We start from the raw sequence: 25,646 nt of genomic DNA on the forward strand, positions 1-25,646 counted from the left end.
TCACTTGTCCCAAAAATTTCTCACAGTCTGTTTATTTCACTGTATCCCCATGGGTTATTTCACCTGTTCCTCTACCTGCTGCATTTCCTATAATCAGGAACACTTGATGATACCTGACCAGGTATCCAGAGCCCTGATTAGATCTAGGTTCATAAATGGTGCTGTTTGCTTCCTTCTGTAACACAACACCAGGCAAACTTCTTTGTGATGTTAAGACTGATCAGTGGATTCAATCTGATATTATAAAGTTCCCTTTCACCTAGCAATTTTAGCAGCCACTGATGATCACTGCCCAGGTCCATTATTTCTTTAGTGGCTGCAAAAGGGTGACATTGTAATTATAGTATTCCTTCTGCATATATTAGCTGGAAATCTTTTATAAATAAAAAGTTCCTTTCATCAGCTATTTGGCTACACTGGAAACTGTTTATACAGGACCGGTAAGATAAATTCATTCTCTTTATTTGCTACTTATTAGAATAATGAATTCATCCCATAGCATCCTCCAGAGGTGACCAATGAGAGGTTTGTTTTGGTTTTGGAAAGCATTACCAATGCTTGTTCTTTAAACACACACACACACACACACACACATATACACACACACACACACTTGAAGTGTTTCATTCTATTGTAGTTAGTAGTTATTATTTCTGATGCCTGGTGTTTCATCTTTGGGAAATGAAAGCCTATGCCTGTGTCTTCTCACATAATGCCAATAAATAGTCTTCATGGCATCCTTGCTTTCTGACATAAAATAATACTCTAGGCTCATCTTGTATATTTCCCACTCCAGCCTTTGAATCAGCCATATCTCCAGGGATTCCTGGATCCTTTTGGAGGGCAATGGAATTTAAAGACCACAACATGGATCACTGGAGTGCTCATCTCTACTGGGGTGGTTATTATTTCTAGGTCTTTGTTATAAAAATAGCTAGGAAAAAAATTTCTTAAGAGAAAAAATATCATGACTTCTTATTGATTTTTTCATATCAAATTTAGAATTACAGAGCTTTTACTTCTTTAATTTTATGTTTGTGTTCTTTCTCATGCAGAAAATCTTGATTCCTATTAACACTCATAATATTATCTGCTTTATCCTAATTTGTTTAAATAATATACAGTATATTAGAGAGAGTTTCAAAATAACAGTTCAAATATTATTACTAATAATATGATTACTGAAAACAACCTTCAATCTACAATCTTTGCAGCTCTTTCTGTCCTTAGAATCTACCTACTAGGGGCATGTAGAAAACATAGCTATGTTTTAAAGTCATTTGTAGTAACTCCTTTCTGTGTGGTGAAGCCACCAGTGTAATACACAATTAGGCTTATTTGTTTCATGTTTGCTTTTAATTTTTAGGACTTGCTTTGTTTTTTATTTTGCACTTGATTTAATGTTGCTTTATAATGATGTAAAAACTGAGACATTGTTTCAAAGTCCAAACCACAAAACAAGGTACATTCAAGCAAAATTTTGTCCCATCTCTGCTCAGTCTCCTCACCCTGTTCTCTTCCTCCTACAGATAACCATTTCTGTTTGGTTTTAGTTTATCTTTCCATTGTTTCTTACATAAGCAAATATGGATTTACATTCACTTCATCCCTATCTTAGATAAAATGTAACATACCATATCTGTTCTGCTCTTGGCTTTTTTCACTGAAGTTCACTCATTCTTTTTATAGCTGTAGAGGATTCCACTGTGCTTAAAGATGCCACAGTTTCTCCCACTAACCTCCTATTAATAGGCACTTTGATTGTTTCCAGTCTTTTGTTATTGTCCATGGGGAAGTGCACTTTTTATATATACCTCATGTTATCCATACACACCCTGAAGAGCAACAGCCACTGTCCCATGGGATGAGGTCTAGAATTTCCGTGCCATGTAATAGGCAGAGATACAGTACAGTGTCCATGCAAGAGGTTTCAAATCAGAATATGCAGAACATGAAGTCTATCCAGCGTGTACTCAGGCAAGGATAGTTTTGAGGGACTTTGCAGATGCACAGCTCTCACATGGATTTTTTCTAAAATTAAATGCAGAGCCCCTGTGAGCCATCAATCCCTTGTCCAGTTGCCCCCACCCCCAACACACACACACACACACACACACACACACACACACACACACCACTCTCCAAAAGGAAGGACAAACTTCTCACCCATTCTAAATCTCAGGAGTGAAACCCTACAGAGTACAATGGAAGGAACTGTATAAAATACTGGTACAGGTGTTGAAAATGAATCTCTAATGATTGGGGAAATATCTGTTTGCAAGTTGGATAGTTTTCAATTATTTTCAAACAACTGGAGAGGGACAAACTTAAAAGAATTATCAGCTGAGAGAAGATTGAAAGTAATTTTTGATAAGAGTCCAATATGTGATTTTAGGAGTATAACTAGATAATAGTTCAAAGAATTGAGTTACATTTCAATAACAAAATGTCTTTCTTTTCCATCAATTTATCTTTCTTAGTTTAAAACAATATTCATTAATGAATACTTGAACTAATCGAAAATATGAGATGCATTTCCATTAATATTTTACGTTTTATCTTTTATATTCCTCAAAAATTGATATGTATATTATTCTGTCGATGCCTTTTTTGTGCATCACTAATAATTATACCTTAATTTCCAATGTCTGTGTATTACTAGTAATCATAATGATAACTCAAACCAAAAATACTTAACATCTAGAAATGTATGATCATTGGCCATTAAAAATTAAATTTAAATCTTCATACATATTTTTGTCACAGTAAATTATGATAGAGTGGCCAATAAAAGGATTTCATGCATAAAAATATATAAAGATAAAATTCAGTGGGGTAACTGCAATGAAAATATAAATTCAAGGAACAGGAGCCATGTAAAACTGACTGTTTAAGAACTTGTTCATGTGTTTAACAGAGGATGTACCAAATTGCTCTGGTACTTAAAGTTCATCAGATGTGTTAAAGGAATGATGTATTTTTAATGTCAATATTTACAATATTCTGGAAATGACATTGAATGCAACTATTCAAAATTACTTTGAAGATTTTTGATGGCAACTTAAGATGGGCAACGGACATATATATTTTTTCAACATTCTTATAGGAGCATAAACATTTCAAGACCACAGGTACAGAGACTGAGCATTTAATGGTGCAAAGTTCAGAGTCCTGCTCCTCTTGTCTTTCCCCAAGGCTGTATCGTACCCCTCCTCAAGCCATCAGCTCTATATACTGGGAGAATGGGACAGGAGGGGAGCAAGAGCAGCAGTTCCACCTCCAGCCCTGGGATGCCTAGCTGAAACCCCCAAACCCCATCTTTTTCATTCAAGTCCTTAGGGCTCACACTTTGCCCCACTCCTCAGGGCCAGAAATAAGTGGTGCAGAAGGTGTTCGAAGTCTAGTGGCTACAAATTCTCAGGCTCCAGGTTCTACTTGGGGCAGAATGCCCCGCATGGCAGTGTTCCACTCTGGGGAATCTCCTACCTCCCAACTCACCCAACCACAGCTGTCCCTCCTCTTCTAAGCCAGCCTTTCCTGAAAAGAGAATTGTCTTGCTCATTTCCATTGAGTGACTGCAACTTTTCTTCAGTTAGAGGGAACCCACCGCTTTGGGTTAAATAGAAACTCAGCTAAGTTCTACAAGGTTCTCAGGCTTCCGCATCTAATTACAGAAGGAGCCAGCTGGTGGATTCCAAAAATCACAGAGAAGCCTGCTTCTCACTGAGAGGTTCAAAACATCTATACTCACACAACTCCGATGAGGTATACCGGACACGAAGTAACCCATATTCCAGATAAAGAAACTGAGACCCAGCAAAGATGAGCAAGCGTGGATTCACAGGGCGTAATATTTCTGGAACCAATGGAGGGATTCAAGCTTCCTCTGTATTCCCTAATCTGCATGGGCTGAGTCCGAAATGTTTGAAGTACATGAGAAAGCAACTCATCTACTTTGGAGGAGACAACTCTGAAGAGTGGTAAAACCTTGGCAACATATATTAATGATAAATGGTCTATCAGGAGATTATCATAAAGGGTGTCATTTATGGTAAGTGCCATTTTTTTATTTATTAAAATTTAATCTTTCTTGATTCGGTGTCTATTCACATAGAAAAGTGGTTATGTGCATTAAGAAAACATGAAAAACTAAATCTATGCCTTCGTCATTCCCTGGGAAGTCTGGTTTCCCACACGCCCCAGTGGCCTTGGCCTGTTCCACCTTGCTTGGCTGTCTGAGGATGGCATCAGCTATGGCTAGCAGTCACCTTGAACATGATCCCTCTAGCAGTCCCAGCAGCCACCATAACAGTCTTTAAAATCATCGGCACTCTTGTTCCAGAGGGTTTGGGAATTCACTCGCATGGCTGCACATAATGGGTTAGCTACATGTAATATACATACACACATCCATACACTGTGGGGAGGTGGTTTAGATGGACATGTGTGTGTGACAATGCATGTGCATCGTGTGTACAGTCATAGATACAGACCTGGGCCTGTTGGTCCTGCCCTGATCATTCCCCGATGGTATGGGGTTGGTGAAACTTCCCTTGGACATTTCCAGAAATAAATGGCCTAAATGGAGGAGGAAAGGCCCAAAGTCTTCCTCTAATGTGTTCTGTCTCCAAGCAGTGAAGAGAATGCTTTGGTTCTAAACTAGTTAATCAGAATGATATAGCCCTCCTTCCTGGAACGAACCTTTCTCACTGCCCCCCTTCTCCAACTGTTGGTATCTCTCAATAGTTCCTTCCCCACATATGCGAGAGGCTGCCAGAATCTTAGAAATAGCAGCCTGGTCTTCAGAAACTCTCCCCTAGTTCCTACCTTTCCTCCTCCTCCCCTGCTCTACTGTCTCCTCACTGTCTAAGACTATTCTGAGTTGTGGATACTGGACGCTGTATTTTGAACCAGTTCTTTGGCTCTCTTCTCAGCCACCTGATCATTTATTAGGCATATCTCTTTGGTGGTTCAGCCTACTTTCTCTCCAGATATCATCTGGATTCCTGGTATATCTTTGTGGGGGTGGGGAGCAGCCCTACCCTGTAACTGTACCTTGTCCAGCTCCTCAAATCCGAGTTTCTCAGAACCCAGGGCTTGAAAGGAAAGATTCAACACTAAAGCTGTAGCTAATAAACACACAGGGTTGGAAGTTACCCAGTCTACTTGTAGACATAGAAACCTTGGCCAGAAAAGCAATGACTTGTCCAAGTCACTAAGAATAGTAAATGAAACAGAACTGAAGTCCCACAGTGTCTGGTTATTGTTTTTAATGTAAACGTACTACTGTACTATAGCATACATACACAAAGGCAAACAAATCAGAAATATACAGATTGAGTCTCTGAATGAAGTTTACATTTTGGTTCTGAGGATGAAGCTCGGAATTTTTTATCTTGCCCAAATTCCTATCTAAGGGGTCTGGGGAGTATGCCCTAGAAACCACAAATTCTCATCACATGGGTTTTATTTAACCTTGTATATCATGACTTATTTTCCAATCTGACTTTGGCATAACAAGGAAAAAAATCAAAATGTTTTACCCCAAAATATATTTCCTTGCCATACCTTGAAATTGCCCTTCAAAGTCTCTTGTGGGAAAAATCCACATTATATGGAGAATCTCCTTCCCCCTTTGTTTTCCTTCCTCTCTTTCCAGATCCGGGAGATAATCAGCTAAGAGCCAGGCACCCCTTTAGGTCTGCTAAGAAACATTTTACAACCTGCTCGCTCTCTGAAGTCTGCTTTCTGAGAGATTCCTCTGCACAATACATCTTGGTCTCCACAATCCTTTATCTTAACCTGAACATTCCTTCCCATTGATCCAGATCTTCAGATAAATTCAACCAATTGTCAACCAGAAAATGTTTAAATATACCTATAGCCTGGAACCCACCCCCACCTCCCCACGTTGACTTGTCCTGCCTTTCTGAACCAAACAAATATATTTCCTAAATGTATTTGATTGATGTCTCATGCCTCCCTAAAAGTATATAAAACCAAGCGGTACCCCAACCACATTGGGCACATGTTCTCAGGACCTCATGAGGGCTGTGTCTGGCCATGGCCATGGTCACTCATATTTGGCTCAGAATAAATCTCTTAAAATATTTTACAGGCCAGGTGCAGTGGCTCACGCCTGTAATCCCAGCACTTTGGGAGGCCGAGGCAGGCAAATCATGAGGTCAAGACATAGAGATCATCCCGGCCAATATGGTGAAACCCTGTCTCTACTAAAAATACAAAAATTAGCTGGGCGTGGTGGCGCACACCTGTAGTCCCAACTACTCAGGAGGCTGAGGCAGGAGAATTGCTTGAACCTGAGAGGCAGAGGTTGCAGTGAGCCAAGATCGCACCACTGCACTCCAGCCTGGTGACAGAGTGAGACTCTGTCTCAAAGAAAAAAAAAAAAAAAGAAAGAAAGAAAGGAAAGAAAAAAATATATATACGTATATATATTACAGAGTTTGACTCTATTCATCGACAGTTCTATAGTTTTCCTTCTTTTTATCCTGGTGTATATAGACTTTGAGTCACCTGGTAGAACTCTGTGTTCTCCCCAGTTTGTGTGGGTGCATGCCTTAGGGATATATTAGTTTGGATATCCTTTTGATTTCTGATCTACAATACATGAGTGTGCACTCACAGATACATGTCCATCTGTGGCCTCGCCCCAGTTATGGAAACCCCACAGATGAAAGCTTTATACAAGAGATTATGACTTTTCTACAGTGACATCAGACTTCTGACTTATTAAGTCAGAATTGCTTGCCTTCTTTTTGCCTCTCCTCTTCCCAGTAAAGCAGGACAGACTATTATCTAGCTTCTTAGAGACAAACTGAATATCTCAGCCCCGGGTCTAGTAGGTGCTTGAGATTCTTTGGAGGGAAAATGCAGCGAAAACTCACAAAGACATCATTATAGTATTGCTCCCTCAGAGCAGGGCTTTCTGACAGTTTACGCAAACAGCATCCATTTAGCAGAATCTCAGTGGAACGGCTGTCTCAGTCTGAGCCTCTAGCCCCAGGATTAGGAAAAACCCTTGGAGTCTTCCAAAAATACAAGGAGTTGAGAGCCAAGCTGTTTAGCAGTGTGAGCCTAGAGGATAAATAGGCCCATTGTGATTCTCCCCAGTTCTCTTACCTAGAGCTGCATCTGCCAGGAGCAAAGTTCTGAGGGAAGCCCCGGGAACACATGCCTTTTATAACTTATTTTGTTTTCCTCTTTCTTAATCCTGCCTAAATTCTAGCACTCTTTCTGAGACCTCATTGTCCTTTACTGCCCCCAAGCAATGTATTTTTTAATAGAGCAGACATTTCAACTCCAAAGATGTGAGTTGAAAAATAATTTGGCCCTTATTTCCTTTTGCAAATGGCTACACTGAGGCCTCCTGGCTGCACTAATATCTTCTAGTGGAAACAAACTTTAAGATGATGTTAAAAGAGCTCAAGTCACTCAACAAAGCTGGAGGTCTCAACCAAGCTCAGATCCATGGATCACACTAGATTCAAAGGGATCCACTCAGCCCCCAAATGCAGGTTATAATATCATATTCATAAGTAAACAATGGTAGAATACATCCTTTTAATGATCCTAGATTTTGAAAAATCTGACCCTGCATAGCTCAGGTACTGAGAGTTAGGTTCTAGTTTAGATTCAGACTTATTTAGCCAAAATAAGATAATTTCTTTCAAATAAGATTGACTTTACTAAATAGTTAGAGGCCAAAAAATGTAAAAATTATAACATATCAGAAATGTGTATACAGGATAAGGAAATAGAGGATCCAAAAGAACGAAGGAAATAATGTATAACTCAGCCAATGCTCTTTGCTAGCTAAGCAACCATAGAGAATTTATTTAACCTCTGGAAGACTTGACTTCCTTGTGCATAAAAATGGGAATAATAACACACTCAGAACATGTGCAGAAATTAAATGAGATAGTAAGTGAAACAGAGGCATGGCAAGGCTTCAAGACACCTGCACATACATAATACTTTGAATCTAAATCTTCCTTGAAAGATGCTAATTTCTCAATGATTATGATCATGTGTGTTACACAGCACTTCCTATTTTTTCTAAGGACTTAGACATTCTGCCCAATTACCCTTACAATGAGACAATAATCCCAAATGTATGGATGAGAAACCACTTCAGGGATGATATGCCAGCCAGTCAGCATGGTAAAGCCAGAGATAGAAGTTAATCTATTGCCGCACTCCAAGTCTTTCTTTTTGTGGGTTTTGTAGGTTCAAGACAGTTCCACCTAAGTTCTGGAAGCAGTTTAAAGGAGCTGCCAGATCTGTGTGACTGCCAGTCTGGATCCTTGGATTCAGGCTGTTTACAAAAGCGGGGCTTAGACACTCAGGAGGAGCAGCTAAAGTGAATTTTGAAGACAAGGGTGCGCTGGTTAGAATGTGCAGTTTTCTACAGTGGACTAGGCTCAGAGACTGCATATTCTGTGTGTGAAGCTTCTTTTTTCTTTTTTCCACAAAAGGCAAACTTAGCTAGGAATGGGCTCACTGAGTCATCCTTTAAGCGACATTAATAATATCTCTTATTGATTGAATATCCCACCAGCTTTAAGATGATGGCATTGGATCCTTGAATCAGGGATTCTAGGCTGGGTGCTGTGGCTCACGCCTGTAATCCCAGCACTTCAGGAGGCCAAGGCAGGTGAATCACCTGAGGTCAGGAGTTCAAGACCAGCCTGGCCAACACAGTGAAACTCTGTCTCCATTAAAAAAAAAAAAAAAATACAAAAATTAGCCAGGTGTGGTGGCACGCACCTGTAGTCCCAGCTACTTGGGAGGCTGACACACATAGACATTTTCAATCCAATCCCTCATCTTATTTAAATCCTGGACCCAGAGCATGCTTCTTGCAAATATTTATAAGCGAACAATACTACTAACACCATAACAACTCTAATTGCAACTGTTACTTACTAACATATCTTGAGGCTTACCAAGTGCCAGCCCAGTCATTGGGATGAATAAGAGTTGTAATGGTGTCAGTAGTGTTGTATAAATATCTTATAAATATTTGCAAGAGGTATTCTCTGGGTCCAGGATTTAAATAAGGTAAGGGATTGGATTTGGAACTTCTATGAGTGCAGGTAGATGGGCATAATTAGTGGTAAGGGATGGTAAAGATTTAGGCTGGATTAGGGAGTAATTTTCAAGTGTCTTGGACTGTAGCTCTTTCCTCAAGTAAGGCTGTCTTGAGGAAAGATAAGTCTTTGCTGGTTTGTGCTGCTATAATAAGCAAAAGGAGACCCACCCCTACTTTCTTCTTCCCCCACCCCCTCAATTTCTGTGCCCTTAATCCCCTGCCCCTTTCATGCAGCATTCGAACTCCATCAGTCAGGCCACATATTGCAGGTTGGACAGATCAGCCAGAAAGGCACAAATGTAGCTAGAGGTAATACCTACTACTTCCAAACCACTCCAAATTAACCATTCTAGCTGGAGGGAGACCCGAGCCTTTGGGCCCCCCTTTTGTTTTATTAACTGCCAACAGAAAATGCCAGAAGTAGCTGGAGAGGGAGCCCAAAAAGGGGGACCAGGAACACTTTGCGTATTTTAATTTCTTCAGTAAACAATACATAGCACAACAGAAACCTACTACTGATGGCCACATCCCCAGGCAAAGGGTAGTCGGATGCACATCACGGGAGAGGACATAAAGAATATACAAGTCCTTCGCAGGCTACAGGCTGCCTTATCTAGCTTCTCTGAGCTGGAGCTGAATTTCCCATCTGTTCACTGACTGGCTGCTGGAGGAGCTTTGATAAGGGCAAGGAGAAGGTGGAAACAATTAGCCTTCTCACACACCTAAAGCTTTCTTGGGAGTTGAATGCACTCTTCATCCAATGGAAAATGGGATTTTTCTTTGAGTCATGAATAAAGACCCTTTAATTCTAAAGGAAGGATGCTCGGTGCTGAGAGGAGAGAGCTCATAGATCACTTGCAGGACCACAGACATGAAACAGTTGATAAAGTCCTTTATCTTCATGTAAAAGTGGGGATTCAACTTGGAAAAAATAACAGGGTTAAATTCTCAAGGAAGTCTGAGGTTGGGTGGTAACAGCAGTCAAAGCACTCTGGGAACTGCAAGGTGATTCATCAAAAAAAGAAGTACCACCACTCTTTTTAAGCACCACAGGTTTCTAGTTGGGCCTTTCCCTGGGAAATGCCAGGAAAGGGGTATCTATTAATCCAGCCACACAGCTCTGGCAAGGCCTAGAGGCATCTTTAGCATCCTGGAATGGAGACAGCCAGAGGGAAGGTCTGGCACCAAGAGAAACCAGGAACCTGAGTGAAAAGAGCACTGGATTGAGACTCAGGTCATCTGGGTTCTTGTCCCAGTTCTACTAGTGTGCCATCCTGTGGTCTTGGCAGCCCATGTTTTCTTTTGGTCTCAATGTTCATACTTGGAATAATGACATAGTTGGACCAGAGTTTTGCTAAGATTCCTCTCTGCTCAAAAATTGCATGAGCATAATTTTCTCATCTGAATCAGGACATCAAGAACACTGAACGAAAGCTCAACTCAAGGCCCTTCCTAACATCTGCAGCATCAGCAGCCTGACTTTACAGAGGGTGTGTGTGTGTGTGTGTGTGTGTGTGTGTGTGTGTGTGTGTGTGTGCTGTAGGCAGTGAAGGAGAGCATGGGCCAGAATTCAGGAGCTCCACGGCCCTGCCTTAGTTTGCATCATACCTCCTGGCTCACCCCTGGCCTCCTGTGTTCTCATCTGCATAATTGGTAGGGTGAGGGAAAGACTTCGACTAGTTGACCTTTAGGGATCATCCAGTTCCAAAAGGGGATGATTTGGTCAAGTAGAGACTGGATAATCTTTGGATGCCCCTCCTGGCCCTGTGAGAAGGTTAGAGCTCTGAGGTCCACTTCGTTCCACACAGCCTGCTACTCTACAACTGGGTCTTGGGGTGCCTCTCGGCAGTGAAGGGTGTAGGCCAAGGGCAGGTTCAGATGAAAGAGATGGAGGAGCTGTACCTCCATGCAGCATCTGGCATTCCAGGCCATAATCTGAGGCCTGCAGCTGTGGGCTGCTCCATCTCTCTTTATAAACAAGCCCTGCCTCTTGGCTTCTCCTTCAAGGTCAAAAGGCAGGAGAGGACTGCTCTGAGGATGAACCTACAAGAAAGTCTTAAATGTGAAGCCAGAAATCACAGTTGGAGAGTTGTTATTCAAAGGCATTCCTCCTCTGTTAACACACATTCCTGTTTCCAAAAAATATAGAAGGGGAATTTGAGCAGGTGGACTTCTCGTTTGTAGGCTAACGAAACTGGGATGAAGTATCTTTCTCAGGGTCACCTAGTGGGTCCCCAAAAGGTCGAGCCAGGCTGAGTGCTGGGGTAGGTAATCCCCAAGGGTAGAGCCCTCATCTTAATTTATCTGAAGCTCTGGCCTCCGCCATAACAGAGGTAGAAGGAGATGCTTTCAGCATTCCAAGTTTGGGAGTCGAGTTGGGGTAAGTTCTTGTCCCAGTGAACATGGATATAGAACAACAACTTATTGCATGTTTATACTGTGCTAGGATATATGCTAAATGAATTAAAATTCACTGCTTCGCTCAATCCTCCTAAAACGCATTGGCTATGAAAACTACTATTATCGACAGCATTGTATTGAGAAAGGAAGAAAGGAAGGAGGAAAGCGGGGAGGAGGGAGAGAGGGAGAAAGGGAGAGAGGAAGGGAAAAAGGAGAGGAAGAGGTTAAGCATCTTATTCAAAAATGCTTGAGACAGAAAAATCCAAGTCTTATACCCAAATTATTCTGATTCCAAAACCAAAGGTCTTATTCACCACCAAGTTAAAGTTCTTATACATTCTAAGTTAAAAAAAGACTCATTAGTAAAAATGTTTTAAGACATGTAAATTGATAGGTTAGGGTGGCAGATTTTGGACAATGTGATAGAAATCCTATAAATGTGATTTATATAAAACACTCAGAAAAGCTGAAGGGGAATTTTCATTCAGAAATATCTAAATCAGCAGATTCAATGAAGTAAGATGGGAACCTACACCAGCCCAGAGAGCACTCATAAAGATGAAATCAGAAAATATCTATGTTCCTCCATAGACAGATTGGAAAAAAGAAGCCAGTCATGGACTTTGCTTCCTGTGTCTTTCTCTTGCAGCTTTTCTCTGCATAATGTCCAGTCCCACTCTTGTAGAAATGGCACTGATAATTTCTCACCTCATCAGCTAGGCTCCTGATGGCAAGGCCTCCCTGATGAGGACAAGCCTTCACTACTGAACATCTAGGTCCCAGATAATGTGTTCAAATGTGGCAGCATTTGTCATCATAATTTTCAAAATACATTAGCCTTGATTGTTTGGAAATCTATTTCCCGTTAACATCTCTTTCTCTAAGATCATGGTCTTGGGCAGACAAAGAGAGAGGAAGAGAATGATGATGAAATTATGGAAAGAAGTCAGAGTAGAGATGAGAAGGAAGAAGGGAGAGAGGAAGCAACAGGCTCTACATGGTGACATTATTTAGGTCTTAGAATGAAGCCAACACTAGAAATAATTCCTAAACCTGGAAAACAAAAATTTTATTATAAAGACAGTACGTTGCCTTTTTGCTTAAGGTAGAGAGTTTTCTGTCACAGCTGAAAAAATCCTGAGAAAACACTAGAAAATTCGACTCTCAAGTTAGTTTCTATTTCTAGAAATACAATGTCTATTTCTAGAAATGAACCAAAGAAAAAAGATTCAGAGAGATCCCAGAGGCCCATGTAAAAACCGACATGCCCAGCTAGGATGAAACTACGATAAGCCTCCTCTCACCCCGACTCCCCCTTGCTCCTTCCCCACCCTACATGCCTGCACCCAAATGCCAGAGCTTCACTGGCCATAAAGCCTCACAGGACACAGTTCACAATGTGGGCTCTGAGACCGGTGTCTGAACTAAAAGCTTTCCTTGGAGGGCTGCATTTGCCCTGGTGCCAGGATTCTTCAGCCGGATGCATCTGCCTGGAGATCTACTTTCCATTAGGGCTAGCCACAAGTGGCAGGAAGAGAGGAGGCAGCACTAATCAGAGGAACTAGCTAAGGCTCAAGAGAGGTGGGCACCAGCCTAGAAATAGCAGAACCCACATCATCGCCAGACAGGAGGCGGTGTCACAATTCTTGTAGTCATATGAATTTCTCATGAGTCATTTGTCCCAAAAGAATTGCGGAAGCAAAGGGACTTGACCAGCTTTGAAGATAAGATGCAGACCAAGAAGTCCCATCACGAGACTAGGGCAACATTCTCAGTGAGTGGTCCTGGATGGCACAACCAGAAAGATTCCCTCCCCTCCTCCATCATCTTCCCTGTAGCTCCCACAACCCCTTCCCTTGAAGACCTGAGCCCCACTGCATTCCAGGCCCCTTTTATCATCCTGTTCTAGGGGCTTGCTCTGCTCTGAGACACTATATTTCTTCAGATCATCAGAAAGCAAAATGCTAAGGCAACTGAGAGTTCAAAGATTAATTACTATTTAATGGGCAGATTTCTTATCTCTGGATAAATCTCCAGTTAAGAACTCAGAGGACTGGGACTAAGAACAGACAACCAAACTCCCTAAACTAATAAGGACATGCGATACCCTGTACATTCACAAGCATCTTACACAGGGGACTGTATTGGTTTTCCCCAAAAGGCCAGTCTTAATGATCTTGGATCACAAGACTTGGGATAGCAATGAAAAGGGGGGAAACCACATTCCACAATTTCAAAACCATTAAACTACATTGGTGTTTGACTTTGGGAAAGTCCTAGTGGGTTTTAGAATAATCTCTAACTTATAGACATCTTCACTGCACCCAGACCCTCTCCACAACCTCAGTGATGGCTGGAAAACACTCGCATGCCAAGAGGGGTGAACAAAGCTTTTCTTATGCTCTCCTCGTGTACCCTGGACATGGAAATAAACAGGTGTGTGTCCTTAGGTTCCTTAGAAATACTACGTTTGTTTGGGTGGGGAGATATCCCAGCATGCTACTTTAAAGGACCTGTCTATGACCAAGACATGCCCTGCTAGAATGAAACTACAATAAGCATCTTTTTTTTTTTTTTTTTTTTTTTGAGAAGGAGTCTTGCTCTGTTGCCAGGCTGGAGTGCAGTGGCGCAATCTCAGCTCACTGCAACCTCAGCTTCTGGGGTTCAAGTGCTTCTCCTGCCTCAGCCTCCCAAGTAGCTGGGATTACAGGCACATGCCACCACGCCCGGCTAATTTTTTTTTATTTTATTTTAGTAGAGACGGGGTTTCACCATGTTGGACAAGATGGTCTTGATCTCCTGACCTCATGATCCATCCGCCTAGGCCTCCTAAAGTGCTAGGATTACAGGCGTGAGCCACCACACCCAGCCACAATAAACCTTTTAATATGGGCCTCTGGGATCTCTCTGAATCTTTTTGGGTTCATCTCACCCCTGAAATCCCAGCGTACTGCTGTAAAGGATGCATCTATGACCAAGTCTCTAAGCAGATTCCCAGACCGAGGCACACTCATGACCAGGTGCCCTTGCAGACTTGTGTCTAAGGCATGGGTATTATTCTTTTAAGCTTCAGCTAAGCCCTTCTGGAATTAAGACATATCTTGTATGTGTGAGTGGCAGGGCGGCCCATATGTAACCAGAAAAAGAATGACTATCCTTGTCAGTTTGAAATATAACCAGACACTTCTCATCTTTACCCTGATTCCCAGCTGGGACTCCACAGAGCACACATATGCAGAAGAGAGAAGCCAACTGTGTTGAGATGCGTTAATATTTTAGAAGAAAAGCTAATTTGCTTGCTTATTTGTTTCTACCAGAGGGAGAACTCAGATAAGTGAAAGTGGAGTATCCTACGGAGGAAGATGAATGATGCTTTCCTCCTCAGCCCTCAAGTATCAAAATGACAGAGGAAACTAGACAAGGGTCCCTAAAAGCAGTAAAGAACCAAAACGTGATGAGGTAACCCTACCCAATAGTTAGAAGACCACAGCGAGGGACATCCCAGTGCTTGGAGTATATTTCTGTGATGGTAACAATGTAATGAAAAAGAAAATCCTTGCCAAATGACAAGAGTAATGGCTTCTCTCTACCCCTATGACACATGTTGTGAAACTAAGAGACATTGCCTTGACATGCATTGAGACCCTGGGATAAATATGCTCTAAAACTCCAAGGAAAATATAGCATTACAGGTAGAAAATCTTCTCCTTTATCACAAAAGGATAGGGTTATTGGCATCCCAAAGTAATTCTTTACTTTATTGTAGCAGGTCTCTCTTCCGCATCTAAATGGTGATTTGCTTGAAACATAACCTTATCAGGAGGTTACCATATTATACATAAAACAACAGGTTACCTATTTGTTTTCTGAGAAATATATGAAAGTATACCACAAATAAATGCAACATTACACAGTGATATTTAGGTTAAATATAACCGTCATATCTGAGATGTGGTCCAGAGACATCCTGTTTCTTGCTAATAGCATCCTAAGACTGGATGAGGTCAGTCTGTGGATTCCATTCACAAAAGACAGACAGGAAATTTAGGATTATCTTCAAACTCAACTCTTCGCTCAAACCCCTGTCGAAAAACCTTTGTTCAGTCTCAGCACTCTGCATGCATTCTCCCCACCTCTATTATCTATACATAGACACCATGCATGGTCCCTCCTTCCAATGTGCGTGAGCCCCAGGAACACTGACTCACTGAAGTTAAGCCTCCACCTCAGCCGAGGATGGAAGCCACACAGGAAGATTTACTCTCATGCCCCCAAAATTTCCCATGCCCATCCCCATTTCCAGTGACAACACTCAAAAAACAAAGCAGCAGAAGTTGCTGTGCCTTCATGCGCAATCAGCAAAGACATGGACAACCACCCCAACACATCTACTGCTCCTGATCCAGCCATGCAAATCAGCCCACACATGGGACATTCGGGTCACCCAGTGAGTCCTTTTCTTACTTCCACTTCCTGCCAACTGGTATCTGTGGAAAGATGCTGAGACTAACTGATAAAGGCAGAATTTCAGACATAATTCAACCTGGATTTAAATCCTGGCTCCACTATTTTCTATTTCTGAGCTTAAACATCAGTGTTCTCATCCTCAAAGTGGAACTATAATAATGTCTTCATGAGAACAGAATAAATTAAACAAATTAATTTACTCAAAGCCCCTATCAAGGTGCCCGGCTAGAGCGGGTGTTCAGCAGCTGTAAGCTGCCCTTCCGTTACCCCACAGAAAGGCAGATGGGAGAAGGAAGGGCCTTAAGATGCTCTGAATGGCCAGCACAAGTCAGAGATTAAGGGACTTTCTACAAAGATGCTCCCCAAATAGATGAATCCACAGCCATGTTCACTTTCTGATGCCGTCTCAGTGGTGTCAGAGGGAGATGAAACCTGTGCTGACCATCAAGCAGACAAGGTATCCTTCCAGTGCCACAGCCACCTGGTTTTCTCTCTTTGCTTTCTGTCATTATGAAGTTTGTGAGTATTTCTTTATTTGGACTCAGAATTTTCAGATATGATTTCATCCATACAGTAAGTTTTAGCTGAGTCATGAAAGCCCTCCTTGGAGAAACTAAATAAACTAAAATATTTCGTATTCTTTAAGCAATGCAATTGCTTTGACGTCCCTACCTAAACTACACACACACACAACACTAACTACCACCACCAACACCACCACTATTACTACCACCAAGTACTTCTTTTTCTCCTCTCTGCTTTCCTTCTCTCTTAAGAACCTATCACTCTTAATTTACTATATACTTTACTTTATCTTTATTTTTTTATCTCCCTCAGTAAGGGCAGCGATTTTTGTATGTTTTACTCATAGTTGTATCACTGGCACCAACAATAACTCAGGATACATGGATAAAATGACTGCATGCCCCAATTTACCAAGAAAGGTCTAAATTTATGCCTGTAGCTCCTATTTAATTATTAATAACTTCCCTTTTCATTCTCAGAAGGGTCCAACTTTAGACAATAAAACATACACAGTTGATTAATATTAAATATTTGTTGAAATTAATTAATAAATTTGACCAATTTGATATTTTAATGCAACCTGTCAGTTCCTAAAACCAAGAGTTTGAACCTGATGCGACTGAAATACATACAATATTTTAAAAGCATGAGAAGAGATTGATTAATCTTCTAAAATGGTTCTACTTGCAAAATTCTCATAAGGCTGCCAAGCATGTTTGTTCTGAAATACCCTAGCTATACACACTTGTTAGTACTGAAAATCTTAAACTTTCATGCTGTTATTAGGAGCAGTGTCAAGAAGAGAAACCTATAAAACTGATCCTGAGAGAACCTGGGAGGCTATGCTTAATTTACCTCCCTAACCAAATTATGAGAGAAATGAATGAAACTGTAAAAGCCTTCCTTCCCATGCACCTGCCCATAAGACTGCAGTGTCAGGATAATACTGTATATTAGAAACCAGAAGCTTCTCACTTCAAAACTGACTTAACTACCGCAGGCCCTGTCAGTGTTAGGAAGCAGCCTCTGGCCTGTGGAAAGCCTCTCAAGATGGCAAGCAGAACTTGTGTCTTCTTAGTCTGGGATGGATCTTTAAGGCTGAGTAGGTGAATTCTGTGGTTCTGTTTTCCCAAGTGGACCGTTTCCCAAATAGAAGAAAAAAGCCCTCAAGCAAAAAGTGGAAGGAAGCCATCCAATGCAGTCTGACGATCAAGGTAAGACAGATGGAACTTCGACTGACTCTGCAGTATGTCCATCTCCCTGCCAGAAATTACCATAGAAATTAAAATGGGGAGGGTAAAAGCCTCCCTGCAAGCACTGGGGGATCTGACTCAGTCACAGAGGATCTGTAGTGACCATCCTAAGCATCAGGTCTGTTAGACCACGCTTCATCTGAGGTCAATGGGGAGACCTCCAGTTCTTAGACCCTCTACTCTGTGCAATTAGGGCATTCTTATTTCCTTACAGGGAGTCTCCTATGGAGTGTAAGCACCCAAAGTGTACTCAAAACTCAAGGTCACACCTCCTGAAATGCAAGAAAGCAGCCAAACCATCGTCCATGCAGAGCCTTCAGCCTCCACCACACGCACAGGTCTGGACAGAAGCCCTGGCAGCCATGTGAACTCCAGCGGCTCTCCCGGCTGTGCACCTAATTTTAGCAGATTATGGCCCGCCACCCCCCACCATGCTGTCTCCCCATGAGACATCCCAAGCACATCAATGGCTTTGGCAGGAAACTTCCATGGAAGTTAAATGATGCCCCACGGTGGGAGGCAAGGAAAAAGAGGTTGGAAGCAGGCCCCAGCCCATGGAAGTGCCTCTCCAAAGCCTGCAAGCTGTCTGTCTGGGTGTGGACTGCCCTGCCCAGCCCCCTGGCCCCAGAAATCAAATCCAGACTCACTGTGGAAGCTGCCGTTGCTGCTAGCCTCTGCCGCTGCCACACCACGCTGAATGGGCCCTTCTGGCATGGCCCTTCCTGACAGTGAATGAGGGGAGAGAGTGGGGAGGGGGAGAGAGAAGAAAAGGGATGAAGGGAGAGGAAGGAAGCATGGAAGGATGAAAGGAGGAGCATGAGGAAAGCAGGGGGATCTTTAACTGAATGGCGTGTCTCTCCTGGGCACGGCCTCAAACATTTGTCCTGCATCATTAGGGAGGACAGCGGAAGACCGCAGCAACCCACCTTCAAGGCCCTTACTCTGGAGTCCGCCCAGAAACACAAGGCACTCGGGGCTCCACCAGCACATCATGACACCACTCCCAGCACATGACACTCAGCTGTCTTCCTCTGTGGGAAATGAAGACGCAATGGGCTTCCCTCCACGAGCTTGGTTCTACTCCCAGCAGGAGCCTCCCAGCCAACCTACTGCTTGGAGAGGAAGTGGGTTCTATCTAGAATCTTCAACCCCTTAGGTCAAAGAAACAGCACTTTCTCCAAAGCTTCTGAGAGAATTATTGCTCTTAGTGTGTCCCGCAGAAAATCCCTGAATTCACCACTGCTTTTAGGGCTACCCAGATTCCCTCTCCTTTCCTTCCTGATTTAGAAAGGTTAGCTCACTGAATGTCACCACCATGGAGCCTCAGCCCTCCTCCTCCTTGCTGTCCATGGAGTTAGCATTTGTGTTCTCCATCGCCACTCAGGAAAAAAGCTCCTAAGCAAGGCCTTTCCCTTGAAAGGGCTCTTGAGAAGTGAGAGGAGGGGGGTGTGTGAGGAGGGACTCACAGTAACTTAGCAATGGCATTTCTCAAGTGCTTCCAAGTCAAGGGCTGTGTGCAAGAGACAAGAGACACAGTCCCTGCTCTCAATCGAGTCAGAGGCAGAGAAGCAGCACTGGAATGACCTGGAGGAGAGGCAGATTCATGAAGTAACATGTCCCTGTGCACAAACTCATAGGGTGAGGCTGAAAAGACCATCCAGTGAAGACAATGAAATGGGGATTGCTGAGTGCTGATGGCAGGGAGGGACGAACAGAGAGAAAGAATGAAGAGGGAGATGAAAGAAAGGACAGATGGGCAGTTGGGAAGAGGAGGTGTGATGGACTGAACTGTGTGCCCCCCAACACATGCTCATTATGGGGAAGTCCTAACCCCAAGTTCTTCAGAATATGACTGTATTTGGAGAGAGAGCCTTAAAAGAGGTAACTAAGGTTCAATGGGGTCTGTAGGGTGGGCCCTAATCCAATAGGACTGGGGTCCTTATAAGAAGAGATTAGGACACAAACCACACAGACGGATGACCACGTGGGGACACAGTGAGCAGGCAGCCATGTGCAAGACAAAGAGCGAGGCCTCCGAATGAATGAACCCTGTTGGCACCTTGGTCTTGAACTTCCAGCCTCCAGAGCAGTGAGAAACTCAGATTCTGTTGTTGAAGCCCCCAGTCTGTGGAGCACTGTCATGGCAGCCCGAACAAATGAACACAGAGGGCCTCATGCAAAGGTGGAAATAAGCAACTGGCACTGGGCCACCGGGGACAGACTGGCTGGGATGGAGCCAAGGGGGCTTCTTGTGGAAGGTCAGGAAGGAGACTGGCAGGGGCTTGAGAACCCAGTAGGCCAGGGCAAGAAATTTATATTTTAGTGAAATGAAGATTTACTCACACAAGGCTCCAAAAAAACAGGAGGGATGAGGAAGTTCGAGGAGCCCTGGGGGAAGAGCTCCAAGCCTGAAGGTGTGTGCGCGGATTCAGGTTTTGGACTGACCAGGCATGGACCCGGGCAGCTCCTGCCAACGTGCAAAGAAAAAGTGGCACTGAGGTGCTATAAGGAAAGACATAGCAGGCTGGTGATAAAGAGACAGGTTCAGAAATGGCTCCCCTTTGGGAAGCTCCCAAGAGAGTTTTCACGGATGCTAACGGTTGCTGAGGTGCTAGCACTCAGAGAAGCAGGAGGAGGCCATGGTGAGTTTTATTTAAAACATGCCGTGTTTCAATCTCCAGTGAACTCTCCAGGGGAGGCTTACAGATTAAGCAATCAAAGAGAGAAGAAGTGGAGGCTGCAAATGTAAATTTCAAACAGATTCTGTGTAAAAGTAAAAAGGGGTTATAACCATGTGAGTGCATGAGGTTTGCAAAGCAGATGTCTAAAATAGCAGCACCCAAACTTAAAATGAGAGGAAGGAGAGAAACCAATGGAACAGGGAAAGAATGACCAGGAATGGTTATAACTTGTGGAACAAAGCATTACTGAGGCATTCAACAAGAATACTATGCAGCATTGGCAGTTGCAGGGGGTGCAGGGGAAAGGGTAAATTATTAATAATGTCATTCAAAAATAGTTCAAGAAGGGTTAGACTTGAAGTAAGAAATTTAAATTTGGTCGTGAGAGATAATTAGTGACCCCAAAACTGCAGATTCAATTCAGTGGTAAGATCAGAAGCCCAAAAAATTAAGACAGAAGATGAAAAGTACTTATTTCAATATTCAGGCAAAGTTAGAAGGGATAGAAAGGTCAAATGAAGATTTTTCTTTAATGTAGGATGGATTGTGGATTTTTAGAGTTGAAATGAGGGAGAAATGCCTCAAGAAAGCTTTCAGAGCAAGATAAACACAGTCACAGGGAGATACAAGAGACAGGGCAGGTGACAGGTATTGAGATATGAGCAAAGTGGGAAAGGATTCAGGCTGTGAATGTGTAGATATGCAGAGGGTGAATTTGGCTTAATATTTGATAGCATCATGAAAATATATACTTGACACAGTTCCTTGCACGTACATAATTATGAGTTCTTAAATTACTCTACCACTTTGCACTTATCTAAGCAATCTCTGTTGTAGAGTTGGCTTTTAGGATCTCAGAATTAGAGAAAAGCAAAACTTTGAGATCATCTTCTGAAACCTCATGTCCAGCACAGGCATCTGTATAATGTGGTTCTATGGATTTTCTAGAAACCCACTGGGGATGGAGAACCCACTATCTTGTAGGATGGTCTGTTCCATTTTCACACAATAAGGGTAACTTCCTGCAGCACTGTGCTTCACCACCCTCAGGTGTCAACTATCTCTAGCATTTTCCAATCTTTCCACCCCTGTGGGTGAGGAACACATTGCAGAGCCCACTCATTGCACCAAAATAATGGAGGACAACCCTTCCATACATCTCTGTACTGAAACCTGGCTTTGTGATCTCTGACTGTTCCAAATTAGGGTCCTTGAGCATCATCTCAGATCAGTCATTCGCTGAGAAGAACACCTGTCTCCTGGTTTATGTCATTTAATGAACATTTATGAAAGTGTCTACCATATATCATGTATAGTCCTAGGTACAAGGGTTATATAATCAGTGAAATAAGGCATGAATACTGCCCTTAAAGAACTTCTAAGCTCCTGTGAATGATTATGTGTCAATCAAAGTTCTTGAGAATACATTTTCACAATAAACATTAAAACAACTACTTCTTGCAACACATTTCAAGGCAATAGGACAATACTCCTCAACTCTGAGCACCATCTCCCTTGCTTCTAATATTCCTTCCTCGCCCTTCAGTTTCACTGAATCTGTGTTACATTTTACAGACTACAATCACCTCAAATCACGTTGCTGCTGGTTGCTTTAAGATTATATTGGAGAGCCAAAAATCTCTAAATTAAATCATCTTTGCTTGCTGCGTTGACTAGGCTTGGGTCATCCTGTTTTCCTCCTTTGCCTTGAATGGCCTTGCCACAAAGCCTTATTAGAAAAATAGATCATGGAACTCAATTATTACAAGCTCACACTTCTACTTAACCTCATGGAGACTGTGCTGTACTGGTGTGCTCTTTAAACATTCTATTCACAAGTAAACTCTCATCCCTTGAAAAACCTAACTTAACCAGAACACCAAACCCAATTCCACCCCTCATTTATTGTACAGTCTGGGGAATGATCACTAATCTCTCTGAGCTTTAATTTACTTGTCTGTAAATAGGGAGAATCATGCCAGCCCATTGATCTCATAGCACTTTGATGGTGGTTAGAGAGGAGCACTGAATTCACAGGAAGGGAGAAGAATGTCCTTGTCTTCACTCTACCACTAACTAGGTGTGTGGTCTTGAGGGACTTCTGCTCTCTCTCTCTCTCTCTGGCTGGCATTCAATGTATTCACCTGTCAAATAAGTGGGTTTGAAAGATGACCTCCAACTTCATTTCTAGTCAGGATTTCACAAGATTGCCAGTGTAGATGCTTACCCAAATTTCATCCAGACGTTTATCAAGGTCTCTCATAGAATACTTACAAAACAGTTGGGTGGAGTAATAAAAATGCATAGACCATATCCAGAGAATGTTGATAATTGAATCAACGTCTGCTTGGGAGCAGAACTCTAGCGGCAAACCCTGATCTTGGGCTGTTCAACTTTTCAAAAAGTAAATATATATATATATATATATGCTTCAAGATCCTGCTGCTACATTGATAAAAGTTGGCTCAGAGATGATGGCATAGAGCTGGCAGGGAAAGCTGTATCTAGACTACTAAACACCTTGGCAGTGTGTAAAGGGGAATCAAATCTACCCAGAAACAAGGCACTTTTTCTATATACAAGTTGTAAGAAAAGAAGAAAAAATCCAACTATTTAGTTGAAATGTGAGGGAAAGGCCAGTAGAAGATAATTCAGAATTTGGGGATGCTAGTCTCATTTATGTGATGAGGAAATTAGCCCCAGTAAAGCAGATCCACCTGGCAAACCCCTTTCTCTGAATATGATCCTTCAACACAGGTGCACTCAATAAACTCAATATCTATGTCACATTAGAATCCCTCCACTTGTGTGAATCCAAGGTTAGAGCATGCCTAACAGGATCCAGCAGAATCCCTGAATTGAGAGCACTGCTCAGGATGACATGTGTCAGAACAGGACACAAGTGCCACCAATCCTCTTTTCTACTTTCATGTGAGATGTCACCAGCTGATCACCACTTTTTCACTGATCCTAGATGCAACCACCAAATTCTTCTCATCACTCCACTCTGGGCAATCACCAGTCAATCAGAACAGGCACTTGAAATCTATTAATATGTACCCTCCCTGGGGCATGTAATACTAGGTATCAAGGCAATAAGATTTGCAAGCAACAAAAGGACTCATTTTTAGGTGTGAAAGCAATTCAGTGACATGGGAAGCATTAGGGGCTGTAATAAAGTGGCTCCCAAACATTTGAAAATGAAGAAAATACAATTGGCCTCTTTACGATCAGCAGAAAATGAATGAAAACATGGATGTATATCCAAGTTTGTCTGAAAAATCTTGAGTGGCTCTTAGGCTATCATGGCTGCATTGTGCCCTGATTGACACAGATGAAGAAATAATGTATCTCTCAGATGGGGCACTGGCTGATCCTGGAGGCCTGGGAAAGAATGAGCCTTGGAACTGGATGGTGGAGATGTTCATCCCTTCCTGGCTCTGGACAAGGGAGAGAGGAGGATTCAGGCAAAAGACATGGAGTATTTCTGAACCTGCTGAGAAGCCAGGAACCCTGTTGTTAGGCTTTCTTAGCTGGATGTCATTGATTATTTGACTCTTCTAACATCCTTGCCCTGATTTCTTCCTCTTTAAGCAACTTTCACATTATGATCCGGCTTCCCACATGGACTAGCTCACTGAGAACAAATGCTTTGATCCTATGGCCTTTGAATAATGTGATTCTCTGTGTGCAATAATAAATTTCCTTTGGGTGCTAACTCCATTCTTATGGGTATTTTAATTATTGTGAGACCTTCTCCAGTCCTCTGCACTGATAAGCAGATGTCAGATGTCAGGGCCATTGGCAGGGAATCAGATCCAGCTGGCTTTCCCTTGGTAATACCAGTGCATCTTTCAGATACACATACTCAGAGTCCCCACATACTGACCATTGGTGCCCAGTGAGTGGGAACCAATGAGGATTCATGTAAGAAGATTTAGGCAAGTGGGGACATTATTCTTTTCCCATTACAAACATCTAATATAGTATTATGTATTTTTTAATTAAGTAACTTTTACTAAGCATTATTAATGTAGAAATCACTGTGCTAAAAGTGGGTGAGCTCCTTTGCCTTCAAGGGAACTTATGCTTTATTGAGGTATGGAACAAACATGTACCCAAGTGTCTCAGGATGTGAAAAAATAAATACAAAGATCAGGAAATTGGGGATTGACCCACTGGGTAAGGAAATGACCAACTACAAGAACAAACTGGGCTGCAAATCAAAGTTCCAAGCTGGCTGAAGAGGCTGGAAAGCATGACTCAATGGAGGAAGGCAACCAAGATTGTCGTGATGATTGGCAGAGTTGGAGAGCTGGAGTACAGACCACCACCTACCAGTCAACTTTGGAACATTGATGGATTCAATTTATTTTTCCAGGGTGTACATGGTTATTTACTAAGCACAGACTATAATGGTGATAACAGCGGTGGCTATGGTGTTGGTGATGGTGTTGGTGGTGTTGGTAATGATGTCGGTGATGGTGGCGTTGGTGATGGTGATGATGGTGATGGTGGTGGTGGTGATGGTGTTGGTGATGATGCTGGTGATGGGGGTGGTGATGGTGGTGGTGGTGGTGACAAAACCACCAGCACTCAAACCAACAGTTTACAAAGAACTTGCACATTCATTATGCATATGCATATACACTTGCATATTTCATGCTATGCATAATAATAAGCAGTAACCATCACATAGCCAATGAAAGGAGAAAGGAGGTAGAGCTGGACTTAAGCCAGTCTTTTCTCTATCCCCAAGGCTCCAGGACAGGTGCATCACCCTAAGCTCTCTCTCTGGGATGATGAGGGACAGCACACACTAAGGACATCTGGAGAAGGAGGTTTTAATTCTGAAGACCTGTGTCTACTGCAGAATTCCTGGTCCACAGTTATAAAAATTAGCTCCTGGTTGTAGCTACTAACTCCACAATAGAAAAGCTCTTCCTGCAGATGCCTAAAAGTGTTTTCTCTTTCCTCCTGGGCTTCCAACAGATCAACTCAAATGTCTAAACCAGTCCTGGAGGAGTGGGTGGCTTTTTTTATTTTAAATTTCCCTAAATTCTCTTGAGTAGGTTCTTCTCCTCTCTAAATTTAGTATCCAGCAATAAAGATCCATCATAGGGAAAACCTTGGCTTGTAACTTAAAATGGTTTAAAATTTCCGATATATAATTTCTACCTTATTCTTTTACATAGAATAATAGCC

At 42.4% G+C, this 25,646-nt stretch overlaps 1 protein-coding gene across 8 annotated transcripts in view; it reads right to left on the minus strand.

The window, feature by feature from the left end:
- The window catches only part of NTRK3 (neurotrophic receptor tyrosine kinase 3), a 387,302-nt gene that overhangs the window by 14,998 nt on the left and 346,658 nt on the right, over nt 1-25,646 (minus strand). For 5 of the 8 annotated variants that reach the window (XM_034939369.3, XM_034939368.3, XM_034939371.3 and 2 more), the window contains one exon: nt 18,408-18,482. The exons of the other annotated variants lie outside the window; for them this stretch is intronic. In XM_034939369.3, coding sequence (XP_034795260.1) covers nt 18,408-18,482 — 75 coding nt within the window. The remainder of the gene's footprint in view (nt 1-18,407; nt 18,483-25,646) is intronic. 8 annotated transcript variants of the gene reach the window in all.

This window comes from Pan paniscus, chromosome 16 (assembly GCF_029289425.2).
Source record: "Pan paniscus chromosome 16, NHGRI_mPanPan1-v2.0_pri, whole genome shotgun sequence".
Taxonomy (NCBI): domain Eukaryota; kingdom Metazoa; phylum Chordata; class Mammalia; order Primates; family Hominidae; genus Pan; species Pan paniscus.